Source organism: Ursus maritimus, unplaced genomic scaffold, assembly GCF_017311325.1.
Source record: "Ursus maritimus isolate PB19 unplaced genomic scaffold, ASM1731132v1 scaffold_14, whole genome shotgun sequence".
Taxonomy (NCBI): Eukaryota; Metazoa; Chordata; class Mammalia; order Carnivora; family Ursidae; genus Ursus; species Ursus maritimus.
Window position 1 is genome coordinate 12,725,799 of NW_024423786.1, and position 22,910 is coordinate 12,748,708.

Sequence of the window (22,910 nt, forward strand, 5' to 3'; positions counted from 1 at the left end):
TGTGCACACAAGCTGCACGATCACACACCTCCTGGTCTACCAGCGGCCCTGCTCCCTGGGTAGCTTCCTTCCCCAGATCCTGGAAATGAGTTATGGGACGTTGTGAGACCAGACTTACCAATCACCTTTAAAAGGAGGGGTCTATGATGAGAGACATGGAACACTCCTAGTTTTCGCCACGTAAAATCTTTCCATACCAGGAACTCACCAGCAGACTGTAGAAGAACTCGTGGACGAAGAGGCCCATGGCGCAGATCAGCAAATACAACAAATGGTAAAGGAACTCAACATCCAGAACCATGGCTCGGTAGCCTCTGGTGAATGTTCCACAGTTGCCCACAAAGCTCATTAGAAAGATGATTTTATTGCAGACCTGAGAATAATGACGGGAACAGACAGATAAGCACAGACCACACCGAAATGCAGACTTCGTGACAGCCGAGGGCCATTTTCACACAATGGTATTCTGCAACTGTGCCCAAATGAAGCTCCCTTTTGCACCAGGTGCCCACCAAACCCGCCCAGAACCACTTTGCAGATCTAAGTCATATCGTTACTTTGCTTTTCAGGCATATTACAAATTATGTGGTCGTCCAATAACTTCATGAGCAACAGTAATCAAGTGGCATTTGTATATGACAAAAACAAAATTAACACATACTGAAATTATGATTTTCGAAATGAGATATGAATCATTTCTAACATTCTTGTATGAGTTAGTCAAACACAGAAGTCACCTCAATCTATGAACCCTGTGATCAGCATGAATAAAAGCATTTTCTGAATTTCTGTTACATTCTAGGCATTATAAGGGTTACAATTTAATGAGAAGCAGCTAGTTCTTGTCTTTCATTGCTCCTAAATTCATAGAGGAAATTATTTTCCTTGGGGGGGGAAAGGGAAGGGAATTCGGGATGAGTTGTTTCCCTGTCCCCTCCCCTTCTGGGAATAATAATTTTTCTTTGGGGATCCGTCCCTTTCCATGGATCAGTCCCTGAAATCCGGGTGGGGCTCCATCCCAGTCAACCGGCATATTATACTGCCCTGGCAATGAGGACTGGTTCAGGGATTGTCACATGACCCAACAGAACCAGGGATGCCCACTGAGAGCTTTCCTGGGACTGCACCAAAGACAACTTGATTCCTTCTTCCTGACCTGGGACCTGAGAGAATGTAAGCTTAGAAGCTGCAGCATCCATCTTGCCAGACCACGGAGCCTCGGAGCACGGTCGACGCAGAGCCCAAAGGGGAACTTGTCTGGGGACCTCGAATCAGCTGCACCCTGAAGCCAGGACCTGCATTTCTGCGTCGCACGAATCAATGCGTTTTCTCCTTCGCGTCAGCTGGCGTGGACTGGGTTTTCTGACACTTGGGGCTGGAGTCTGATCTACCGTATGGCATAGTTCCACCTCTAACGGAAACCCCGTGCCTAGAAGTCCATCTCCAGCAACATGCTGACAGAATCGGATCAAGGGAAGGCTGGGGAGAAAGATTTCCCGATGTACTTGCTAAAACCGTCTTCTGCTCCCCTAGCCGCCTTGGCCACAGGCTAGGGACGTCCTGCCGGTCAGGCTGGCGGGTCAGTGTAAGGGAGCTTCTCCGCAATCAGATAAGGGAGGAAGCCAACACCCACAGAGAACGCTAGGCTTTCTCAGACAGAATAAACGTTCAGTCCACCAGCATGTTCTCCTACGATTCTACCCAGTACTAGAATAGCATCTCTCAGTGGCTGAGAAAGTACCATGGACTCTGGATGATTGGTGCTGACGGGGTTTCAGGAAAACAAACAAAGGGCCATGGTCTGGGAAACATTCCAGGACCTCAGACATGCCTCGGCTCCTGCCGTTCCAACAGAGCAGTTCGCCTTACTTGAATCCACTCGCCCCTTTAAACAACTTCTGCCCTCGTGTCCTCCATTGTTTCGGCAGCACGTCTGTATTCACCGTCTTGGCCTGGTGTCCCCGCCTCCTACCGACCCTGCTTAATGAGTCTACCGTCTGGCTTCTGGCCCCACGTCTCCACTGTAGCAGCTCTCCCCCAGTCTACAAAGGACTCGGCCAGAGCGCAGGCAGCAGTCTGTCCGCCCTTAGCACCTAATCCTGGCTCCTGCAACGTGACGGGGCTCACCAGCCCACCCTTCCCACCACTCTGCCGGAGCCTGGCTGCCAGGACACCACCCTGTCCTGCCTCGCCGGCTCTCGTATGCCCAATATTCCTTCTCTGTCCATAACTACTCTTTCTTTCATCTCCTATATGCTCCATGTGAGTGTTTCCCTTTTTTCATTCACTCTAATTATTTATTATAGTTATTTCAGTTCTCCCCACCCAGCTGTTACTATAAATGGTAATTGCCTAATTTGAGTCTTTCCCCCAACTGATTTATGTCAAAGAAGAGATGACTGTGGAATGATTAAAGCCCAGAGAAACAAAAAAACTAGACAGGCCATAAGACAACAATCTGAAATACTGAGTTTTTCCATTTCATTTTTTTGTTTATTCTATATTTCCTTCTTAAGTAGCTTCCTCTTAATGATATCTACATCAGTGAATTATACCTACCTTCCCTTCTGTAACACTGATAAGTCTTTGTCACTCAGGTCATAATGTTTCCAAATGTCACAGCTAACATTAATGGCTTGCCTTGTCATCTCAAGCCTAGTAAATCAACAATTTAAGTGCATTTTCACCCTGAAAATTAGGTCTCTGCATGACTTCACTTTAGTTCGTTGCATTATTCTTTTCCTCATCACCTGTGACTAAACATTTGGAGTTGCGGTTGCCTCCTTCATCGCCCCATCAAGATAGTCATACCTTCCTGACCTGGAGAAAAGGGCCCAGACCAAGGCCCTACATGGCTTTCAGGCGTGAGGCTCTGACTCTAGGCCCACCGCGTTACCCTATCCTTTGTAGCTCTGGTGTCTGTACCTTCCTTCTTTCTTCCACACTATGACCAAGACCCAGGCTTGTCATACCTAGTCAAGAGCTCTGCTGGGGTCCGAAATGGTCCTCCTGCCTCCAGTCCCTCCCACTTGAATCCACATAACATGCCACTACTTGAGGGCATTTTTCCAAGAATACTTCTTTGTATATGCCATTTCGTTGCTCAAAAAAACTTGAGTCATTTCCCACTACTGGGAATAGAGTTTCCCAACCTATATTCTACAACACTAATTCCAAGTGATACTTCAAACAAAATGTGGGCAAGTAAGTTTAGGAAACAGAGATACACGGTTTCCCTTTCTTGGAGATTCATAACCCTTATCACGCATGTTAAAGTCTCTCAGAAATCCTACAGTAAAAACCCTTTAATTTTTTTAACCCAGCCTCTCCCTCATGGATTTGACCACTGAACCTCTTTTTCACCTAAGACTTATCAACCTGGAGCATGCTTTGGAAACACTGACCTGGAAGATGAGGCCCAAGGGCATTCTCCTACCATGCAGTGCCCTGGTGACCTGTGCCGGGAGCAGGTCCTACGTAGCCCTCCCTGAATCACAGTGGAGGGGAACACTACTGCTGACTGTCTCTTGAAAGTGTCCTGGGCCTTGCCCACTGCTCTGGCCTGTGGGGCCTATAGGAAAATACTCTTCTCAATCCCTGCTTTCTGGCCAGGTCCTATTCTTCAAGACAGAGCTGAAACCCTGCCTTCTCCCCTGGAGGTTGTCAGCTTGAAGTGGTCCCTTCTCCCCCCAATGTCCTTGCTGCCTCAGCCATCTGAATACCCATTTGGGGACATTAATTGCTGCACTGAATTACTATATTAACCTTATTTTGCAACATGACTTCCATTTCTGTACAGTAACCTCAGCTTCCTTATGTGCTCAGGGCAGAAACCTCTGGAAAGCAGTTTTCGATCCCCACAGTGCCTTCCCTGTCCAAACCTTTTGCTTTCTTTCACCAGGAAACCTCTCTGATCTATGGTCCTGTATGAACTATCTCTACTTCCTAAGAATTCCCCCTACGGGTGCAGGTGGCGTCTATCCTTCCACAACAGTGAAAGAGACTTCCAAATGTCACCACTGACTTTGAAATAACCCTGATTCTCTCCTCACCTCTCCACTTGCTCCATTTCTGTCTGAACAAGTCCTCCTGCCTCTTCTCCTGGCTAAGTGTGGTCCCCACCAGAAGTGAATATCTGACTTATTTGACTTATACCATTAATATTTGACCATTTGGCTAAAATCTCCTGTCCCACCAAACCTCTGATCTGACGGGGAAAACTAATTTACGTCTCCACTGCCCTCCCTCTTCCTGCCTTACTTCTGAGAGGGACATTCCCTAAAAAGGAGACTGTGGATGCCCGGGTAATAGATTAAGAGGTTCACTGTACCATGAGAAGGTTAAGAGGGAGACGTCCACCCACGCAGCTCTTGCTTCTGTTGTTTAAACAGCTGACCCAAACAGTCTTTTTCTGCACTGAAAGCCCAGGCAAAGATCCTAGGAGCCAGAACGGAAGGCATTCCTGCTTGTATGTCCACAAGAACGCAGCTATGAAGGTATTCATACTTACATTGAAAGCTCCCAGAAGAAACAACGTGGGTTGTAATCCAACCGAAAATATCAACCGGAGAATTGTAGAAGCAATTAAGGCCCGGATGCCATGGGGCTTGGGGAGGGCAATGACAATGGCCAGAGAGATGAGCATGGCTGTCCACAGCAGTCCTGACCAGTGTGGCTCCAGGGTTCCTGCAAAGACAAGGTGGGGCTCTCAAAGATCAGTGCTTTCACCGAGTAAGAGGTGACAGACCAAAATGGGCTGAATGACACTTTCTTCAATCACCAAAGTGGCCTTAGTGTCTGAACTCTCACCTCCAATACTATGCCCCAGATGTAACCCATCACACATCCATGTTTTCTTACCGCCAAGCCTCGACCCATGTTCCTACTACCTGGGAAATTCTTTTCCCTTTCCTATTCATTGTAGGTCTTAGCTGAGATGTCAGCTCTTCCAGGAGACCTCCCCAACCTCCTTCCTCTTCAGCAAACTGTGCCAGGTGTGCCTCCCTCTCTGTGTGTTCTCAGTACCCACTCCAGTCATCCCTACAGAACATTAATTTCTGGTGATCTGTTTACCTGTCTTTCTCTCCCCTCCACCCCTGCCCTAACTGCCCCCCAACCGGGTTCCCCCCAACAAAATTCCCTGAGGGAAGCACTCAGCACCCCGTAGGCGCTCGTCCAATGAATCTGTTCAATCAATAAAACTCACACATGTATCACATTTCCCTCTTCGGGAAGGCAAACTGGAAACCTAAACTTCTAATTTCTATTAAAAGTATGCAAAGGGAAATTGCAGGTCCCCTGCCTGAATCAGATTTCTTCAAGGGAAGGAGGAAGGCAACTTCCGTATCATTAACATCATCCTACAATTAGATTATCCTTGTAGTCAAAGAGCTTATACCAGTTTTTGTCATCTCTTGCTATTTCAAGTTCTATTTAGAGTGTCCCACGAGACGGCTTAGTTATATAACATGAGCCAACATGGCTAAAAATATAGTTCTGTAAAACACTCATTAAAAAAAAATAAAACCCTATTTCAAATGCTGTCACATTTTGAGTCTCCTTCAGATGTAAACACGCAGCACTACATGATTAAGGCCACTTATATAAAGGAGTTTCACTTCTCCAGAACTGCTGGGATTGAAGCCCCACCCAGGAAAGAGACACCCTTGCGAGTTACAGCTCTTCCCTGAGCCTGCCGGCTGCCCTAGTTCATTGTGTTCATGCCGCCGAGACACTTTTTCTCTAGAAACTGTTGCCCCACTCCCAACCACTTACCTCCTCCCTCTTGATATCCTTCAAAAGAAAACCTAATTAGAAATGGGCACAGAGAGGCAGAAGCTTTTCAGAAATTCAGGAAGACGTGGATATCAAGGCTTAGGTCACTTCTTGTGCACTTAGCAGTGGTTACATATCCTATTAAGCCCTTTACGCTGATTATCGTTTACGTGACCCTCCCAGCCCGCTCACGATTATCTTCATTTTACTCTGGAGGAAACCGAGTTGTGGATTACGTATCGGGCCTGAGGTGACACAGCAAATGTGTGTACGCCTCTGAAGTTGATGGTCCTTCATCACCAATTTAAAAAAAAAACACATAAAATCCACTGACTTTTAGCTTATAACGCGATGAATTTTGGCAGCTTATACAGCTGTATAACCACATGTAACTGCCAACATAATCAAGATATAAACATTTTTATTCCCCTAAAAGGCTCCTGTGATCTTTGCAGTTGCTGCCTTGCCCCATCCTCACCCTTAGGCAACCACTGATCTCCTTTCTAGCACGAGAGCTTTGCACGTTCTAGAATTTCATAAAAATGGAAAAGTCACCATATTAGGAGGTAGTCTTTGTCATTCTTTCACTTAGCAAAGTTTTAAGATTCAGTCAAGTTATCTTGTGTATTAATATTCTGTCCTTTCTACTGCTGAGTAATATTCCATAATATGGATATACTAGAATTTACTTATCCACTCAGCAATTAATGGGTACTTGGGTTGTTCCCAGTTTGCAGTTATTATAAACGTCCCTGGGAACATTCAAGTACGAATCTTGGAATGCGTGTATGTTTTCATTTGCCTTGGACAAATACATGGAAATAGGATTTCTGGATCTTAAGTATATGTTTAACTTTCTACAACACAACCATACCACCTTCCAGAGTGACTCCGCTGTTCAGTTGTACATGGGCAAGTCGAACTTGCTCCACACCATCACCAATACTTGGTATAGTGAGTATTTTCTTTTTATTTATTTATTTATTATTTGCTCATTTTTATTTACTTTTTCAGCGTTTTCAATTTTAGCCATTCTTGTAGGTTTCTCGTGGTATGCCATTCTCGTTTTCATTCGCATTTCTCTGGTAACTACTGATGTTGAATATCTTTTTATGTGCTTATTGGCCAACCTCTTGTGAAATATCTGATCACATCTTTTGCCCACTGTTTTAATCGAGTTGTCTTTTTATTATTGAATTGTAAGAGTTCTTTATGTATTCAGGATATAAGCCTTTTGTCAGATATATGTTTTGTAAATATTTTCTCCCAGTCTGTGTCTTGCTTTTCATTTTCTTAAGTGTTTAATCACCATCTTAAACTGCCTCGAGATCCCAGTATAATAAATGGGACCAGTACAGTGGACGTACCCAAATCCTGAAAGGGCCGAAATAAAAAACCTGTTGTCTCCCCACTATAAAAGCAGTGTTAAAAAAAAAAATAATGCTAGATTTTAAAAAAAACCAATTATAGAGAGACATCTTTAAGACAATTGGAGAAACATGAATATGGACAAGCTATTACATGATTTGCTGTTAGTTCTGTTAGATATGATAATGTTATGGTAATTATACATATTTTGAAATATTCTTAGAAGTTAGAGATGCACACTGAAATATTTATGGGCAAAACAACAAGATGTCTAGACTTATTTAAAATCTTTCAGAAAATACAGTAGGAGAATAGATGAAACAAGATTGACAAAATGTTGGTAGTTGTTAAAGCTGGGCTAATAGATACATGGCGGTGTATTAACTTATTACTTGTATATTTGAAAATTTCAAAAATGATCATGTTTTAAAAGGAGTACTATATTTGCTTTAATCATTATAGCATGGTCACAAATTCAGTAAAAAATCTGAATGTGCCCAGGTTTCATGCTTTCAAAGCCTGTGTGACTCATCAGTTCTTAAATAAAGGGGGAAAATGATACTTTTGAAAAGGAGCTTTTAAGGCCACCAGTATTCTGGGCAGCCACAGGCCTACGATGCCACAGAGCCACATTAGCACTCATTAACAGGGGGACATTCAACCGGGACATTCTGGAAATCCTGGTTTTAGAGTCAAACATGAACAAATACTGATCTCAAAGAAATACTTTCAGGTAACCAACCAGATCTTATTTCAAGGCAGGGCTAATGCAGCCCTCCTCCTGATGATGGTTCGTAGTCAGTACAGAAGATTGTCCCCACATATCTTACAGGAGGAAAAATAAATCCCTCTGAGAGTGGACCGATGTGTTTGAGGTGAGCGTGGTCACTGTGTAACGGAAAGGCTTCCTGATGTCAGATCAATCTCCTTCCCTCCCGGGCAATCTAATGATGCTTTCCATTTAGTCCGTCCACATGAAGTACCATAGCCCACACTGCCAGAACAGGGCGCCTGGACTCCTCCAAATCAGCTAGAGTCGATGCCACACTGAGAACCCAACACCAAAAAAAAGTTGGTGGACCTTTAACAATCATCTCATCAGTGGGTCTTGAACTTGTATGGCCAGAAACAGGATGCCCCAGAGAACTCTGACTGGGTCAACCACTATTCTTCCCTAACTATACAGGGATTTCCAAATCCACATCAAGGTTTTACAACTGCTGGGTTAATTTAAGCACCTCTGACTAATTGCAGCTGCCTGCCCAGAGTCATGTGAGGAATGTGTGGCAGAGCCAGGCCCACTGAGTCTGGGTGCTGCGAGTCTCGGGATTCACTGGATGAGGCTGATCGCTGCAGGGGAGGGGAGCTGTCAACCACCTTTCCTCTGACATGGGCCCCAACGTGGCCACAGGTGACCTGTGAGAAAATGGCCAAAGTGCGTAACAAAACTGATTTTAACTATTTTTAAAGAAGCGGGGGATAAAGGAAAACACATCCAAAATAATGGTTGAAGAATCAGTTATGATGAGCACAAGGACTTCCCCGAGATGAAAAGAGGGCTGGGCTCTGCCACTCCGACGGACCACTTCACACCGGCACCTCTGCTGACTGGCAGCCTGGCTGGGCACAGGCCCCCTTGATGAAAACCTTGCAGCCCCGTGGACCTGCAGAATCTCTTCACACAGGCGCACGTATGATTCCTAACATGGCATTAAAAAGGAAAATACCCCCAGACTTGTGTTTAGGTGTTGCTTTTGGGGGGAAAAAATCCCTCAAACAAAGCTTTCAGTGCATCTGAAAGCTAAACAGAAACGCTAACTGCTCGAACGGGTATGTTGGATACCCGAGCAGCACAGGATAAGTCATCACTTCCAGAATGGACCCCAAGTAGACTTTACGTCTAGACATGCTGTGTCGTTACGTATACACATCTGCATTATTAGGCTCAAGAGCTAAGCCTGGAACTCCTGGGCTGTTTTCGTGTCTTACTTTTGGGCTCTTTATTCCAAATGTGTCACAAAAGGTGGCTACTGGTAGGTTGTGACATACGTGTGTGAGATGACCTGTCAAACAGCTCAGATGAAAAATGTAGCTGAGAAGGCCTCCGAAAAGGCTATCCAGGGTGTCAGAGAAGGGGCCGTGGACGTGTCACAACAGAGGGGCTTCTGCCGGCCCCCAGAGCCCCACGAGTGTGCCTGCCTCTAGAATGCTGTTAAGCAAACGGAAGAGCCGCAAACACAAAGACGCCCCTTCTGAATTGTTTGCCTCTTCTCAGCGACATGTGCAGAGTGCACATGGCAGGTGGCTGGAGGAGAGGTGGGGGTGGAGGGGTATCCATAAACACCACGGACATCGTGTTTTATTGCGTGAGTAGTGGCACGTGGCTCTGAATAGACTAAACACCCAAGGGGGTGCAGTCTTCAGTCACCCAAGTCCTGCCTCCCTGAGCCCCTTGCCAAAAAAAAAAAAAAAAAAAATCCAGATACGTCTTAAAAAATTCTTCACTCTGAAATTAATGCTGTAAGTATGGTATGGGGAAAATAATCGAGTGGACTGAGCATGAGAATATCTATGTTCTAGGGGGAGCTCTGCCACTACCTGGCTGTGAAAGTCTGGCCCCATCTCTCAACTTCTCTGAGACAATGTTTCCCAATATCTAAAACAAGGAGGCCGATTGAGACCATTTCTTACAGGTTTCGGAGTGTACAGCTTCTTCTCTTTCTTTCCTGGTAGATAAATGTGGACACAAAATTACATTCTTTTAAGTGAGATTTAAAACGAGGTCTGTGGTGCGACCTGCAATGTCATCTTGTCTGAAAACGGGTAAGGAGGACCCCATAATATTGCACCAACACTTCCAGGGATCACATTTAAGATGCAAGTCATAACCGTCCTGCTGCTTCTCACAGTTGCCTTGAAATTAAAAATACGGGTACCTCCTCGGACTCCTTTAAATGGGTAGAAAAACGCCACAAGCAGATTCATCAGGACAGCCAGGTTAAACGAAATGCTGCTCCAGAAAGACATGTTGCGGGCACACCAGTACAGAACGGGCTGGGCTGTGAAAACAAAGAGCAGGCCACGTAAGGTTTGAAGCCGCAAGTCAGAGCGCTGGCAATCCCACTGGGCCCTTCCTCCCATTCTGCCCAACAAGCCCACTTTTGTTCCCAGTTTCTACCACGACAGTAAAAAATGATCATTTGTTTTGAGGTTGACTCATAGGCTCATAACGACATCAGATTGGTTTATTTCTGTTTGGAGTACTTACTGTAACAGAAGATGTATTTGGGGACAAGGGAGAGAAGAAAAGGAGAAAAGCTGGAACATCTAAAAACCCTGCGTGCCCCAGTCAACACCACCAGTTATGGAATCTGGGGTTGTCCAGAGTTCATGTGCTGAGTCCTCAGTCCTTCCAGGGCTCTGGGACCAAAGGAAATGCCCAGAGAAACCCAAGGACTTAATCAGCCTTTTAGAACTGCAGGGCTCCAGTTGGAGGGACACACAGCATTCAGAGTTGGCCCAGTAGGGTAGTCTGGGAGACGACCATTTTCGCCCTCCTTCTTTGCTCAAAATCCTCCACTAACTCACTGGTGCCTAAAAGCTAGATGACGATTCCTTTCCTGACATTGAACCATTTTCCATTTTCCGGAAGTCTGATGATCACGCTGGGCACAGGGGACCTGCAGGAGGGAGTTGCTGACGGGGTAGCCGGCAGGAGAGTTCCCATTCCCAAAGGCTACAGTAGAGAAAGGATGTGGTACCAAAGCCGTCACTAAGGGGTGAGAGACACTTTGCATATTGCTGCCATCTGATTCTGTAGTCGCCTAGAGGCCATACCACGCGGGCCAGGCAAGTTCAGGGTTAGAACAAGCAGCCACTGGCCACACCATGTGTGGTGGTGCTTCCTTTCCCCCTGAAGTTTTCTCCAGTGGTGCCTTAGACTTGGGATGATGCTCAAAAGTAGATGTGGTAGGAATAATTTCAATCTCCATGCCAGAAGCAGAGTTTCCAAAAGATAGACTCATTCAACATTATCTCCCTCCAAAGAAGTATGGAGTATGGGAGAATGGGTCTCTATAGCGTGTTTCTTTTTCCCAATGAAGTCATCATTTAACTTTAGGACACCAGCCAACGACAAATTCAATGGCCCTATAATGATGCCTAGAGCAGCGGCCAAATCTTTGAAAGCTTCTCTCCAAAGTAAAGTTATGCCACAATTAAACGGAGCCCTGGGTAATTTAATAATTGCTCATTTCATGTTTGCACTTGGAAACGGGAAATGTTTCTAAAGTCTAGAGTTTTAGAGCTACAAGCACCATCTAATTTAAAATCTCATTTTATAAATGAGGGAAACTGAGGCCCAGCAGGGGATGAAGATGTGGAGGAGATCTCATCGCCCAGGTCAGTGATCCTCTAGAGTCAGACAAGGATAAAGGTAAGTGCTCATGTCACCATTCAGTGGAGGAACCTACCAGGACTTAGTCAACCTCCAGTAACAATTAACTTTTTCTTTAAAGTTAGTTGCCGAAACAAATTTAAGATGTGAAATCATCTGCTCTGGAAACAATAGCTACTGGTGTTTCTTTTGGGACTGAAGCCCATTTCTGATCTGGATATGGAAACTCCAGAAGAGACAGGTTGTAAGAATGGCAAAGGGTTGGTAATGATTGAAGCTGAGTGGTGGGTCCATAGGAATTTATAATATCCTCCCTACATCAGCATAAGTATAAAAAGCTCCTATGAGGTAAAAGAAAAACAGGAAATGGCAAAGCTCAGTGATGGTCTATGTAAGCCAAAATTCTCTTCAAGGGAGTTCTCAATATCAAATATAAGAGTAGCCACTGTAGGATGCTTATATAATTATAATAAATGGCCCTCAAGTATGGCATAGAGTTCACAAATAAATCATGTATTTACAGAGCTAACATACTTGTGTCACTCTAAATATGATGAACAAATACTCAGTCCTTCAAATCAAGTGGGTATCTATCCATGTGCAAAAAGATACTTAAAGACCAACCGTGACACGCATTGTCTTTTATTTTCCGTGTCCCCATCTAACTTTCCAGACTCTTCTCCCACTTCCCTTCCCCAGACAGGCCACCTTTACATCGCAGTCCGTGGTGGCCCCCTGAACATCCGCTGCACCTCCAGCCTCTGTGCACTGTCCCCATGGCGTTTTAAAAATATGTCCACAAAGTCTTTGATGCTCTCCTCTTCGAGGGGCACAGCTCAATCCCCCTTCCCTTGGGTGTGAGCTGGACTTAGTTACTGCTTCTGGGAGAATACAGAAGTGACGGGCGTGCTTCCTGACATTCGGTCATAAAAGGCACTGCAGCTTCCTCCTTGCACGTGCATGCTCACGCTCTCCTCAGTCATCTGCTCTGAGGAAACTGCCCGCCATGTTGTGTGGAACTCAAGCAGCCCTACAGAGGGCCCCATAGGGAGAAGAAGTGAGGCCTCCTACCAGCAGCCACGTGAGTGAGCAGAGAAGTGGATCCTCTGGGCCCACCCAGCCTTCAGACGAGGAGGCCCTGGCTGCCAACTTGACAGCAACCTCACGAAAAACCCTAAGTCAGAACCCCCTAGCTAAGCCACTCCCAAACTCTGGGCCCTGAGAAACCGTGAGGACATAAAAATTTACTGTTCGAAGCCACTAAGTTTTGAGGTCATTTATTACACAGCAATATAACACAACTAACATACCCTGTGTGATGGGAAAAGAGTAATACCCCCCAAAGATGTCCATCTCCTAATTTTCGGAATCAATGAATATGTTACCTTTCATGGGAAAAGGGACTTCACAGATGTGATAAAGTTAAGGATGTGGAGATGGGCAAATTATCCTGAATTATCCAGTGGGCCCAACATAATCACAAACACCCTTAAAAGTGAAGGAAGGGTGTGCGAGTGTCAGGGGCAGACTCATGCAGTGTGAGAAAGGCTCTCCTTGCCATGGCTGGCTTTGCAGATGGGAGGAAGAAGCCAAGAGCCAACGAGTACAGGAAGCCCCTAGAAGCTGGAGAACAGAACTAGAGCCTCCAGAAGGCAGGCAGTCCCGCCAACACCTTGATTTTAGCCCAGGGAGAACCTTCGTACATTTCTGGCCTCCAGAACTCTAAGATACCGACGTATGCTGCTGTAAGCCCCCAAGTTTGTGGTCACTTGTTAGCGTAGCAATAGGAAATGAATACACCTTCTCTGTCCCCAAATTCTCAGGCCTATGTTTATCCAAGTCCTGTCTCTCCTTCCAGATGCTGTTCAGACGCCACCTTTTCTCAGAAGCCTGTCTTTGCCACACTTCCGCAGCGTGTCACTGCTTAACGACAGCCCTGCTCACCACCAGTCTCCTCAGTTACAACACTTAAAAACATGCCCGTGTTGCCTGCTCCCATCAGATGGGAGGTTCACACAGGCAGGAATCGTAGCTTACGCACTGGTGAACCCCCCTGTGCTTTGTAGCAGGTTTTCTACTTATTAGGGGTACAAGTTGGCTGGATCAATACACCTGCTACATCACGGCAAAAAGACAGGTCAGCGAGGCAGGTCAGTCTCATGACCTACGCCCCAGAGCACCACTTGGTAACCCTCTTTCCTAGCCTTAGTGTCTGTTCTTCTGAGGGAACTGGGCCTTGCTGGGGGACCTGGACTCTATGTATATAAAATACAGAATTCCCCAGCTCTATGTGGATGGGTGTGAAACCATGAGGGAAAACCCCAAGCAGGAAAAGGTCAGCATACGCAGCTCTGTCTCAGTTTCCTCTTTCACCATCTTCTCATTTTCTTAGCCCAGAGTTTTCACTTCACTGGGGCTGGGAACTTCAGGAGAAGGGGTCAGAGAGGCATGGGTGAGAGAGGATGTGAGCGCACTGAAGGGGGTGTGCCTGTGCGTGCATGTGTTGTGTGTGTGCACGTGCGTGCATGTGTGCGTTCTGTGAGAGAAGCAGGGAAGACGGCTTCGGGAGAGCACAGGAACTGACTATCCTAATATCTGCAGAAGCAATTACTAAGTGACATCAGCCTTGGTCAGACGTGGCTTTATAGCTGAGCCCTGGCTACAGCTGTACCAAAGCACGGGTGATACTAGGATACTTTCGGGAAGGGGGAAAGCAGCCTCATGGACACAGCAGAAAAATGTTTTCCCCTACAGATTTATTAGAAAAGAAATAAACTACTTAGAGGGAAACACATATTTCATTTTAATTGCACGTCTAATGAGTACATTTCTCCCCTCCCTAAATATGCATATCATGTTTAATTCAGTTACTGTTTTCAATTTCTCTCTTACCAGCAGATAGCTTTGAAGCCAATTAAAATCTTTCCGTTGACAACTATAGCTGTGTTCAAGCGTTACTGAAACAAAAGCTGTTTCTGAAACAAAGGCAGACTAAATAAGAGAAGGCATTAGCTACCATGCAACACAAACCTTGGAATGACGGACGACACGGCCGCTCCGCAATCAATCGTAATCCCCCGCTTTCTAGGTGAGGGTCTGGGAGCAGTGCGGTCATCTGCTCAGAGCCACACAGCCCGTGGTGGCAGAAGTGGACTGGGAGTGAGATCCCCCACCTCTTGGAGCTGAGGTCTTCCCACCGGGCCCGGCTGAAGACGACGGGTCAGAAAGCGAGATTACGAGCTATCTCACCTCGGCAGAAGAGGTGAACCCTCCTCTCGGTTCGTAAGCCTCTCGGAGAGCCTACACTATATTTATCTATTTTTTATAGGCTCTCAGAATCGTGAGAACGAATGTATCTGACCAGTCTCAGTAGACCCCCGCACTGCCAAGAGGAAAATCACGGTTGTAGTCACTCCTGCGGAGGCCTGGATGCGTGACCTCAGGATTATCCCTTGGAGCTGGCACCACAGGCGACCCCAGCAAACCCGACAGCTGAAGGTACAAGAGTCCTAAATGCATGCGGTCTACGTCCACCTTATTTTTGGTATTTTTTCTTCCTCTGTTCAGCTGAGCGTTGTGCAGTGCAGATGTTCAAGGACACTCTCTTGAGCCGGAGAAGCCTGCATGAAGTCCACAGCAGGCTACAAGGACACACTGTATGGGCTGGAAGTGCACCCTAAATCTCCGGGACCCCCACCAAGGAGGCCATGCAAGCTGTTCTGCTCAAGGTCTCCTGGCCCTCCCTCCTTCAGACACCTGGCTGGGGGAGGAGTGGGTTTGGGCCCCAGAAACATTTTTTTTTCTTTCCATGATTTTGTTTTTAAGTGAACTCTACACTCAACATGGGGCTTGAACTCACGACCCCGAGATCAAGTCATATGATCTACCTATTGAGGCAGCCGGGTGTCCCCCAGGAAACATCTGATATTTTAAAGATTTTATTTATTTGTCAGAGAAAGAGAAAGAGAGAGCACACAAGCAAGGGGAGCGGCAGGCAGAGGGAGAAGCAGGCTCTCTGCTGAGCAGCGGGCCCAATGTGGGACTCGATCTAGGACTCCAGGATCACGACCTGAGCCGAGGGCAGACACTTAACTGACTGAGCCACCCAGGCGCCCCAAAAACGTCCAAGGTTTTAAAGTGCTGGATGACGAGGTAGCCCTTAGAGATGAGCAAGAGTGTTGTGGGGTGGGGTGTGCTAAGAACAGGGTCCCTGACCAATGTGCACGCAACAACCCTCTTCACCACTAGCCAAACCTAGGGGGCAGGGAGGCAGGGAGAACAGTGGTGAGGTGGAAGAAGCGTGCACTGAAGAAGGCTGGTCCGTTCTGCCTCGGGGTGGTGGGAGGCAGGAAGAGGACAGAAGCTCCCAGAAAGTGATCTCCAACACAGCTTCCCCTCCCGCAGCCCTGCCCTGCAGTAAGAGCCCAAAAGATCACAACTGTAGCTGGAATCCAGGGTTTCAAAGAAAAAACCCAGCTCCTGACTAACAGAAATAAAGCATGATCCTTTCTAAGTTGGTCACAACAGCTGGTGCGGAGTGTACTGTCAGTACTGAAGGATCCCATTAAAATCCTAATGAAAACCAGGAGCTGGGAAGCCCTCTGGGACAGCCCTATAAAAGTGTTTTAGACGAGTAATTTCAACCCGACTGGCCTGGCATCGCAATGGGACTCGCTGGTGAGCAATGATGCGTCTTATGTGGCAAATGATTCCACCGCCTATAAAATACTAGAGTGTGAAACCCGAACTACCCTGTATAAAAGGGAGAGACCGGTGTCTTCAGAGCAGGTGAGCTAGAAAATGAGCTGTCAAGCTGGCTCAATTTCCTGGTCAAGTGTACCATCCTGTGAACTCAAAGCCCGGCCCTTTCTCCCTTCCTTTTGTTTCCTACATCAAGATACCAAAACAGGACATTCTGAATATCTTCTGTAGAGCTCTCCATCCAATCCAATCCAATCCAATCGGGCACGAAGGGAGACTTTTCTGGGCAGGTGCCTCTCTGAGGCTAGAGCCTGTTTCTCAGCTACACAGGTGTCTAGGTCTGCCCGGTGCTCAGAGGTAGAAAGTGCCATCCATTAAACGAGCTCTGCTCCTGCTTGGAGACACGCCCTGCACCACCCAGCCCAGGCTCGTGAGAGCCCAGGACCGCATGGCCCTGCCGTGCCGGGGCGCATCGCTGACCCACCTCTCAGTTTCTTCTGCCAGTTCATTTCATTGAAGAGGTCCTCGGACCGCAGGAAGAAGTCATTGATCTTGCTGCCTTGCTCGTCCCTCTCTGTAGTGTAGTATATTCGCAGTTTCGACTCCTTGGTTAGGAATTCACATATGCTGGGCACAGGGAACACAATCTGTTCCATGGTTCGGTCTAATCTGACAATCTAGGGTGAGAAAATGGAGGAGCTTACACAGTCATTTTCAAAAACCTTTCACTAAGGCTCTTCTCTAAGGTCATGGGCTCAGTGTTCACGACTGAGTATTATACAAACCTGTTCTTGTGTCTTCTCAGATCTTATAACCCCCAGACTGGGCCGCGTCTCTTACATTTGTATTAAAAAACAGTTTGGGCAAGGGTCTAAGACTTGGTTGTTTTGTTTTATTTTGTTTTAACCTGAGACCCATTAATTTTACTGTGACTAACTTTTGTCTCCACAATTTAAACTGTGTTTTGTGCACATATCCAGATGAGGGGGCTAGGGCTGTCCAACAGAACTTTCTGTAATGAAGAAATGCTTCTGTATCTGAGGGTCTGCCCCACGTGGCTAGTGCAACTGACCCACTGAATATTTCACCTTAACTGAAACAGCCACAAGTGGCTCACGACTACCAGCTTGGGGTATGCACCTCGCCTAAACCTCTCTGGTAGCAAAATTAGTTGTTGTTGGTTTTCCCTAAATAGGAACTTTAAAAAGAGACCTTTGTTTTATCCAGTTGCATTGTGCTCCTATCTGTTATGTGTCGTGACATCTAAAATGTACAGAGCGTGGACTAGTCTGGCCGTTCAACCCCGGTGGAGAGTTCAGAGCTCTCTGAAGCAGCTCTGTTGGGCCCCGGAGTGGACACCTCACAGGTTTTCTCCGCACTCTTCCTAGAGTGGCTCCATCTCCGGACAGGAGGCAGTCTGGGAAGGACTGTGCAAGTTCTCGGACACTGTACTTAGTCACCATCCTGGGGCGTAGGGATTTCAAAAGGAGTGCAGGTCGCAGTACAGCAGGGGCATGACCTCTCTTTCTTCTTCCTCCCCAGAGGCTGGAGAAGTCAGGTGAGGCCCAGGGCCTACGCCTTCTTCAAGAAGATCTGGTTCTCACTCTCTCAACACTTTTGTTCCCTGACACAGCAAGAGAGGTGACTCCGGTCAAGTTGTAGTGGGAAGCTCTCTCAGCTGTGTGACAGGTTCCCATAGCCCTGCGTCTCTACATTCTGGGAGACCAGTGGTTCCCAAATCTAGCTAGAGATTCGGTTACAGGAAGCTTCGCTGTCATACTGATTCTGGTCCTTCAGTCCACCTCATTTAATTGGGGTTGTGGTGTGGGGGTTGGTGACTGGAGCCTGCACATGAATCAGCTTCCTCCCAGGTGACACTGCTGTACAGACAGGTGCAGGGACCAACTCCGCAGTCTCCTGCTGGCAAGAGCCTGCCTGCTTTGCACAGAAGGGGGGCCCTGGATCTCCTTAAGCTGAAGGGATACGATGGGAGATGTGCTTCTGGAATCCAGAGGGAAAGGGGGAGGCTTCCTGGCAAGAACTGAGTCCCAGACTCCAGGGCTGCCCAGCCTGAGTCCCGAGAGTGAAGGCACTCTATAGGGAGCCCTGGGGAGTAACCCCATGTTCTCGGGCTTTGCACAGGTACCTCCCTCAGGAAAGTGGAAGAAATGGCGGTTAGCCAAGGGCAGGATTTGAGAGCTAGGGACACCACGCTCGGCCATGTCTCTCCATCATTTAGTATCTGTCCACACCTCCTTTTCAGGAGACTTATAACTGGGAGTCAGGAGAACACATTCCAATCCTTCCCCACCTCTAACAGGCTGGGTGACCTTGTTCACACCTCTTAACCTGAGCAAGTTCCAGTCTTCTCTCTAGTGGATGAAGGAGCTCTGACACCCTACATTGCAAACACCGAAAGCCTGTCTTTTAAGGGCCCCATAAGACAGGCTAAGCCTGCCACCAAGCTTCTCATCATTAACAATAAATCAAGGGTCTGTGCCCACATGCACTGCCACGGTCAACTCATCAGTAAGGGGATGCATTTTATTAGGACAGCCCAGACACATTTGAGACATCAGGTAAAAATATATGCCTAAAAAGTCTCCGTCCGGAACATTTCATATGGTCCGAAGGAGTCTGCTAGCCCTTCACAATCTTTGTTCCGACACTGATATTCAATTTGTGCACTTCCTCCTCAGCTAAACAAGGCACACCATCCCTCACTGGCCAGAGCCTGGAGACGGAGGTCTGTGCTCAACGCAGGTAACAAAATGCACGCATGGGCCCTGGGGTCAGCCAGACCTGGATTCCAGTGCTGGCACTGCTCGCCCGGCCAACGACACCACCTCTCTGAGTCCTCTCTCAGCGTCTCGCCCTCTGCTAACTGGGAGATGGTCCCGTTTAGCTCGCGGAGGATGAAGAAGGTGTGCTGTGTGTATGTGTGTTTAATGCAGATCTGACTGCACCGCTCCTGTGTAAAGCTCTCCCGCGGTTCCACACGGCTCTTCCGCTAAATCCAGATTTCTTGCAAGGATGGCGGACAGGATTCTGTAGCACCTGGGGCTGCCTGTGCTGCCCTCCCTGCTGCTCACGGAATTCCAGCTCCTGACCCTCTCCTAGCACCTCCTTCCTCAGGGCCTCCACTTGTCACTCCCCACGTCTGCAAAGCGCTCCACCTCTCGGCGCTGCCTGTTTCAGTCCGAATTTTCCTAAGGTCTGTGCTTGGACGTCATTCTTCAGGACAGGCCCCTCTGACCGTCACAGTCTCCAGCAGGTCCCTCTGCTGGACTTTCTTATACTACCTTCTACTTGGCCTCACGGCCTTGTCGGAATTCATACCCACCATGCTGTTGCTCAGCTGAATGACTGAGCGCCAGCCCAGCACAGGGCAGCACCCACGGCAGGCCCTCACCACAGGCCCGCGCCCCGAGTTCCCGCTGCTTTTACCTCTATCTGGGCCGTGTGCTTGGCATAAAACTCCAGAGCTTCATCCCCATCCACTTGGCCTCCAGGTTTCAGCATGGTCTGAAGTTCTTTGTTATGCCGAGCCAGCTAGAACACCGATACAGAAAATGGGGGAGTCACTGTCTCTTTGCGACAGGCACGTACACGCTCCTTTCCAACCTGGGGTATAACGAATGCATCACAACCAGCAGCAAGCTGAAGGGCAAAGGTGGCAGGAGGCTTGCTGCATTCCATCAAGGTGTGCTCTGCACGGCAGCTATTTTGGGAGCTTCGCAGAACAGCCTGGAAAGCTCATGCCCACGTGAGGTCCCTCTTTCCCCGATTTCTTTAGCCAGGTGGGAGGGAGATGGGGTTTTCTGTACAGCCCCGTGGAGTCTCCATTCAGAATGTTCCTAAACCTTCTCAGTGGCTAAACACGGGCAATGGAAGAGATGAGGGGCGGGAGCCAGCACGCTGTAGCGGGGCATACCAACCTCGCGCCCAGTATTGTTGCTGCTTTATCCCTAATTCCTGCACCTCGGCGAGGTGAAAGGGACAGGAAGCACAAGGCTGCAGCAGAGCTGCAGGCTGCCCACACACACCAGCAAGCTCAAGGCACATCAACCTCCAGAAAAAGAAAGTATCTTCAAAAGCCCAGCCACTTGGGAAGAGAGTTATGAAACAGGGCATTTGGTGCCAGGGTAGGAAGCATTACTACACCCCCCAAAAAGCAAACAAAAAGAAGTCATAATGACAAGTTAGTTCCCCAAGATTTCTAAATGTGATAGGCAAGGCAGCTGAGGCTTATTTCTTCAGATTGTTAAGACAGACTTATCAATATTTATGAAAAGCCTAAGACTCCTTTCAACTGCCTCCAAACACAGCCATAAACCATCGAAGTGTCAAGGCTCAGTGAGAAGGCTTTTAAGCAACGTGGGGATTTCCAAGGACATGACGCTACCATGGGAAAACGGAAGAGTCCTGGAACTGAGTACACTGGGTCAGGCTGCCACTAGTACCTGGGAGCCACATTATCATGACTACACACAGCCCGAGGTGGAAACCTTAAAGGAAAAGCAAGTGTAAGCACACATTCACCTTGGAATTCTGGCACTGAAGGCCAGCGACATCTGGCGCTGGGACCTAGGGAGAGGTCATACCTGATGGGCCAATATGTAGATGTTGTGCCCCACGTTCCTGGGGGAGGCAGCTCCGTCCTCGCCGTTTTCGCCATCCTCAAATTCCACCTCACCTTGCATGTAGGCTTTCTTGATCACTTCCACCTGCAAGAACGGTGAAACAAATACAGCTCCTGCTTCAAGGAGACTCACCCAGGACTGGCACCTCCAGTGTCCCCTCTGGGGGCAGACAGTGCCCAGGAAGCTCAGTATTCTTTCCTACCAGGTTATCGACCCAGACTCAAAACCCTTCTCAACACTGCCACAGGCAGTCCCTACCAATCAGCTTCCACTGACATGAGAAATGAAACCCATTTGCTGTAGCTGGACCAAGAGCTATTCTGTCCCCTTAGGAGGGGACGATGGTTACAAAAGTTCCTGGAAATAAGAAAATAGAACACAAATGTAGACTAGAAGCCAGACTTTTCCTGTCTCTACATTTCCTCCTGCCATCTTTCCCTGACCCCCAACCTTTGCCATCACAGCAAAAACTAGTAAGAAATCCACAAGCCTTTAGGAAGAGCTGGTCAAACTATTATGTCTGATTCCACATTTTCCCCCACCCACATCTCCCCATCCCTACACCACGTTAAAAATAACGCCATTAACACATAACGTCTACTGGGGTCTTTCTATGTGCCAAGCACTGTGTTTAAGTATTTTTAACATTTTTTCGGAAATTTAATGCCCAAAAACATTTTATGAAGGGTCAAGACACCGTCTATTATGGATGAGGAAACAGACTCCAGAGAAGTAAGGGGCATTCCTAAAACAATACGGCTAGTGAGCTGAGATTTGACCTTGAATCTGCTACCAGAGACCCATGCATATTTGCTTGTTTCACGCTGCAAGCACATTTCCTAGAGGCATTTCTGTACCTGTCCTACTGTTCCCACCTACCTCGGTGCCCTAGTCAGGGCCTGAGGGTGAGCCTGCTCATTTCTCAATCTTTCCCTGGTGCCCAGCACAACGCCTTGGACAAAGTCAGGCCTGGCCAATGTTTATCACATGAACAAATTATTCAAAGATTTAATCATTTGAAGAGTAGGAACAAAATGCCTTCAACCCCCTGAGTTGAAGGGAAAATTATCATTTTCTTTGATGATTCAGAGGGCATCAGCCTCCGCATTGCCACAAGGCTATTCCCCGGAGTTACTTTTCATTATCCCAGAGCAAGCATGCAGGGCCACGCATTTCTGTACTGACATCCAGGTCAGGCCCTGAAGTAATTTTGGAGAAAAGATCCTTGAGATTCTTGCTCTCGGGCTGGATTTCCTGTTAGTTCTAATATCCAAACTAAGTAGACAACATGCCCATGGGCTGTGGGGGCCAGAATATGCATGTATGCACACATGCATATGCACGCACATATGTGCACATGTGTCCTAGACACGGCGCTTCTCTTCCGTGTGGATTCCCAGAACCCGCGTTTGTTCCAGGAAGCCTCATTTCTTCCCATGAGCTGGGAATGATGTTCTCCAACCACAGGGGCCACCCGAAGCCTGTGGCACCCGCTGGCCCTGGGTGCTGGCAGTAACTCCCCTCCCCCACCAAGATGGGGCATGTATTTGTGTCCGTGAGAGTTGGAATGGGGTATCTTGAAGCATCTCTGTCCCTATTCCGTGAGGGACACCTCGAGGCCCACCTAATTGAGACCCCCAGTTACATAAGCTATTATGTAAACTCGGAGAGGCGTCCATCTCCAGGCTGAGAACTCACTCTGACCTCAGAGATCAAAAAGCTGGGCTCCTGTTAACTTTATTTCAAGGAGGGATCCACATGAAGGGACTTTAGTCTGGCCGCGCACTACACCGGTCACCAGGCGACAGAAAGTTTTAGTGCCCTCATTTAGTTCTGTCAGTTACAGGTTTTTTGTTTGTGGGAAAAAGTCCCAACAGAGCTCTGTGCTCAGCTCATTTCCCTGTCTCTGAGAGCTGCCTGTCTCACAGGCGCAGCACTGACTCCACTTCTGAAGTCCTGAGCCCACTGTGAATATCTACCCTGCAGAAATAAACAAGATTCGCGTTTCCTTGGGGAAAAACCCAGAC

At 47.6% G+C, this 22,910-nt stretch overlaps 1 protein-coding gene across 1 annotated transcript in view; it reads right to left on the minus strand.

Moving 5' to 3' along the window:
* Nucleotides 1-22,910, minus strand: part of ITPR1 (inositol 1,4,5-trisphosphate receptor type 1) — a 322,384-nt gene that overhangs the window by 37,919 nt on the left and 261,555 nt on the right. Inside the window, exons 50-55 of the mRNA XM_040628531.1 lie at nt 20,845-20,967; nt 19,688-19,792; nt 16,725-16,917; nt 10,080-10,202; nt 4,511-4,686; nt 209-373 (exon numbers count right to left, since the gene is read on the minus strand). Of these exons, the coding sequence (XP_040484465.1) occupies nt 209-373; nt 4,511-4,686; nt 10,080-10,202; nt 16,725-16,917; nt 19,688-19,792; nt 20,845-20,967 (885 nt within the window). The remainder of the gene's footprint in view (nt 1-208; nt 374-4,510; nt 4,687-10,079; nt 10,203-16,724; nt 16,918-19,687; nt 19,793-20,844; nt 20,968-22,910) is intronic.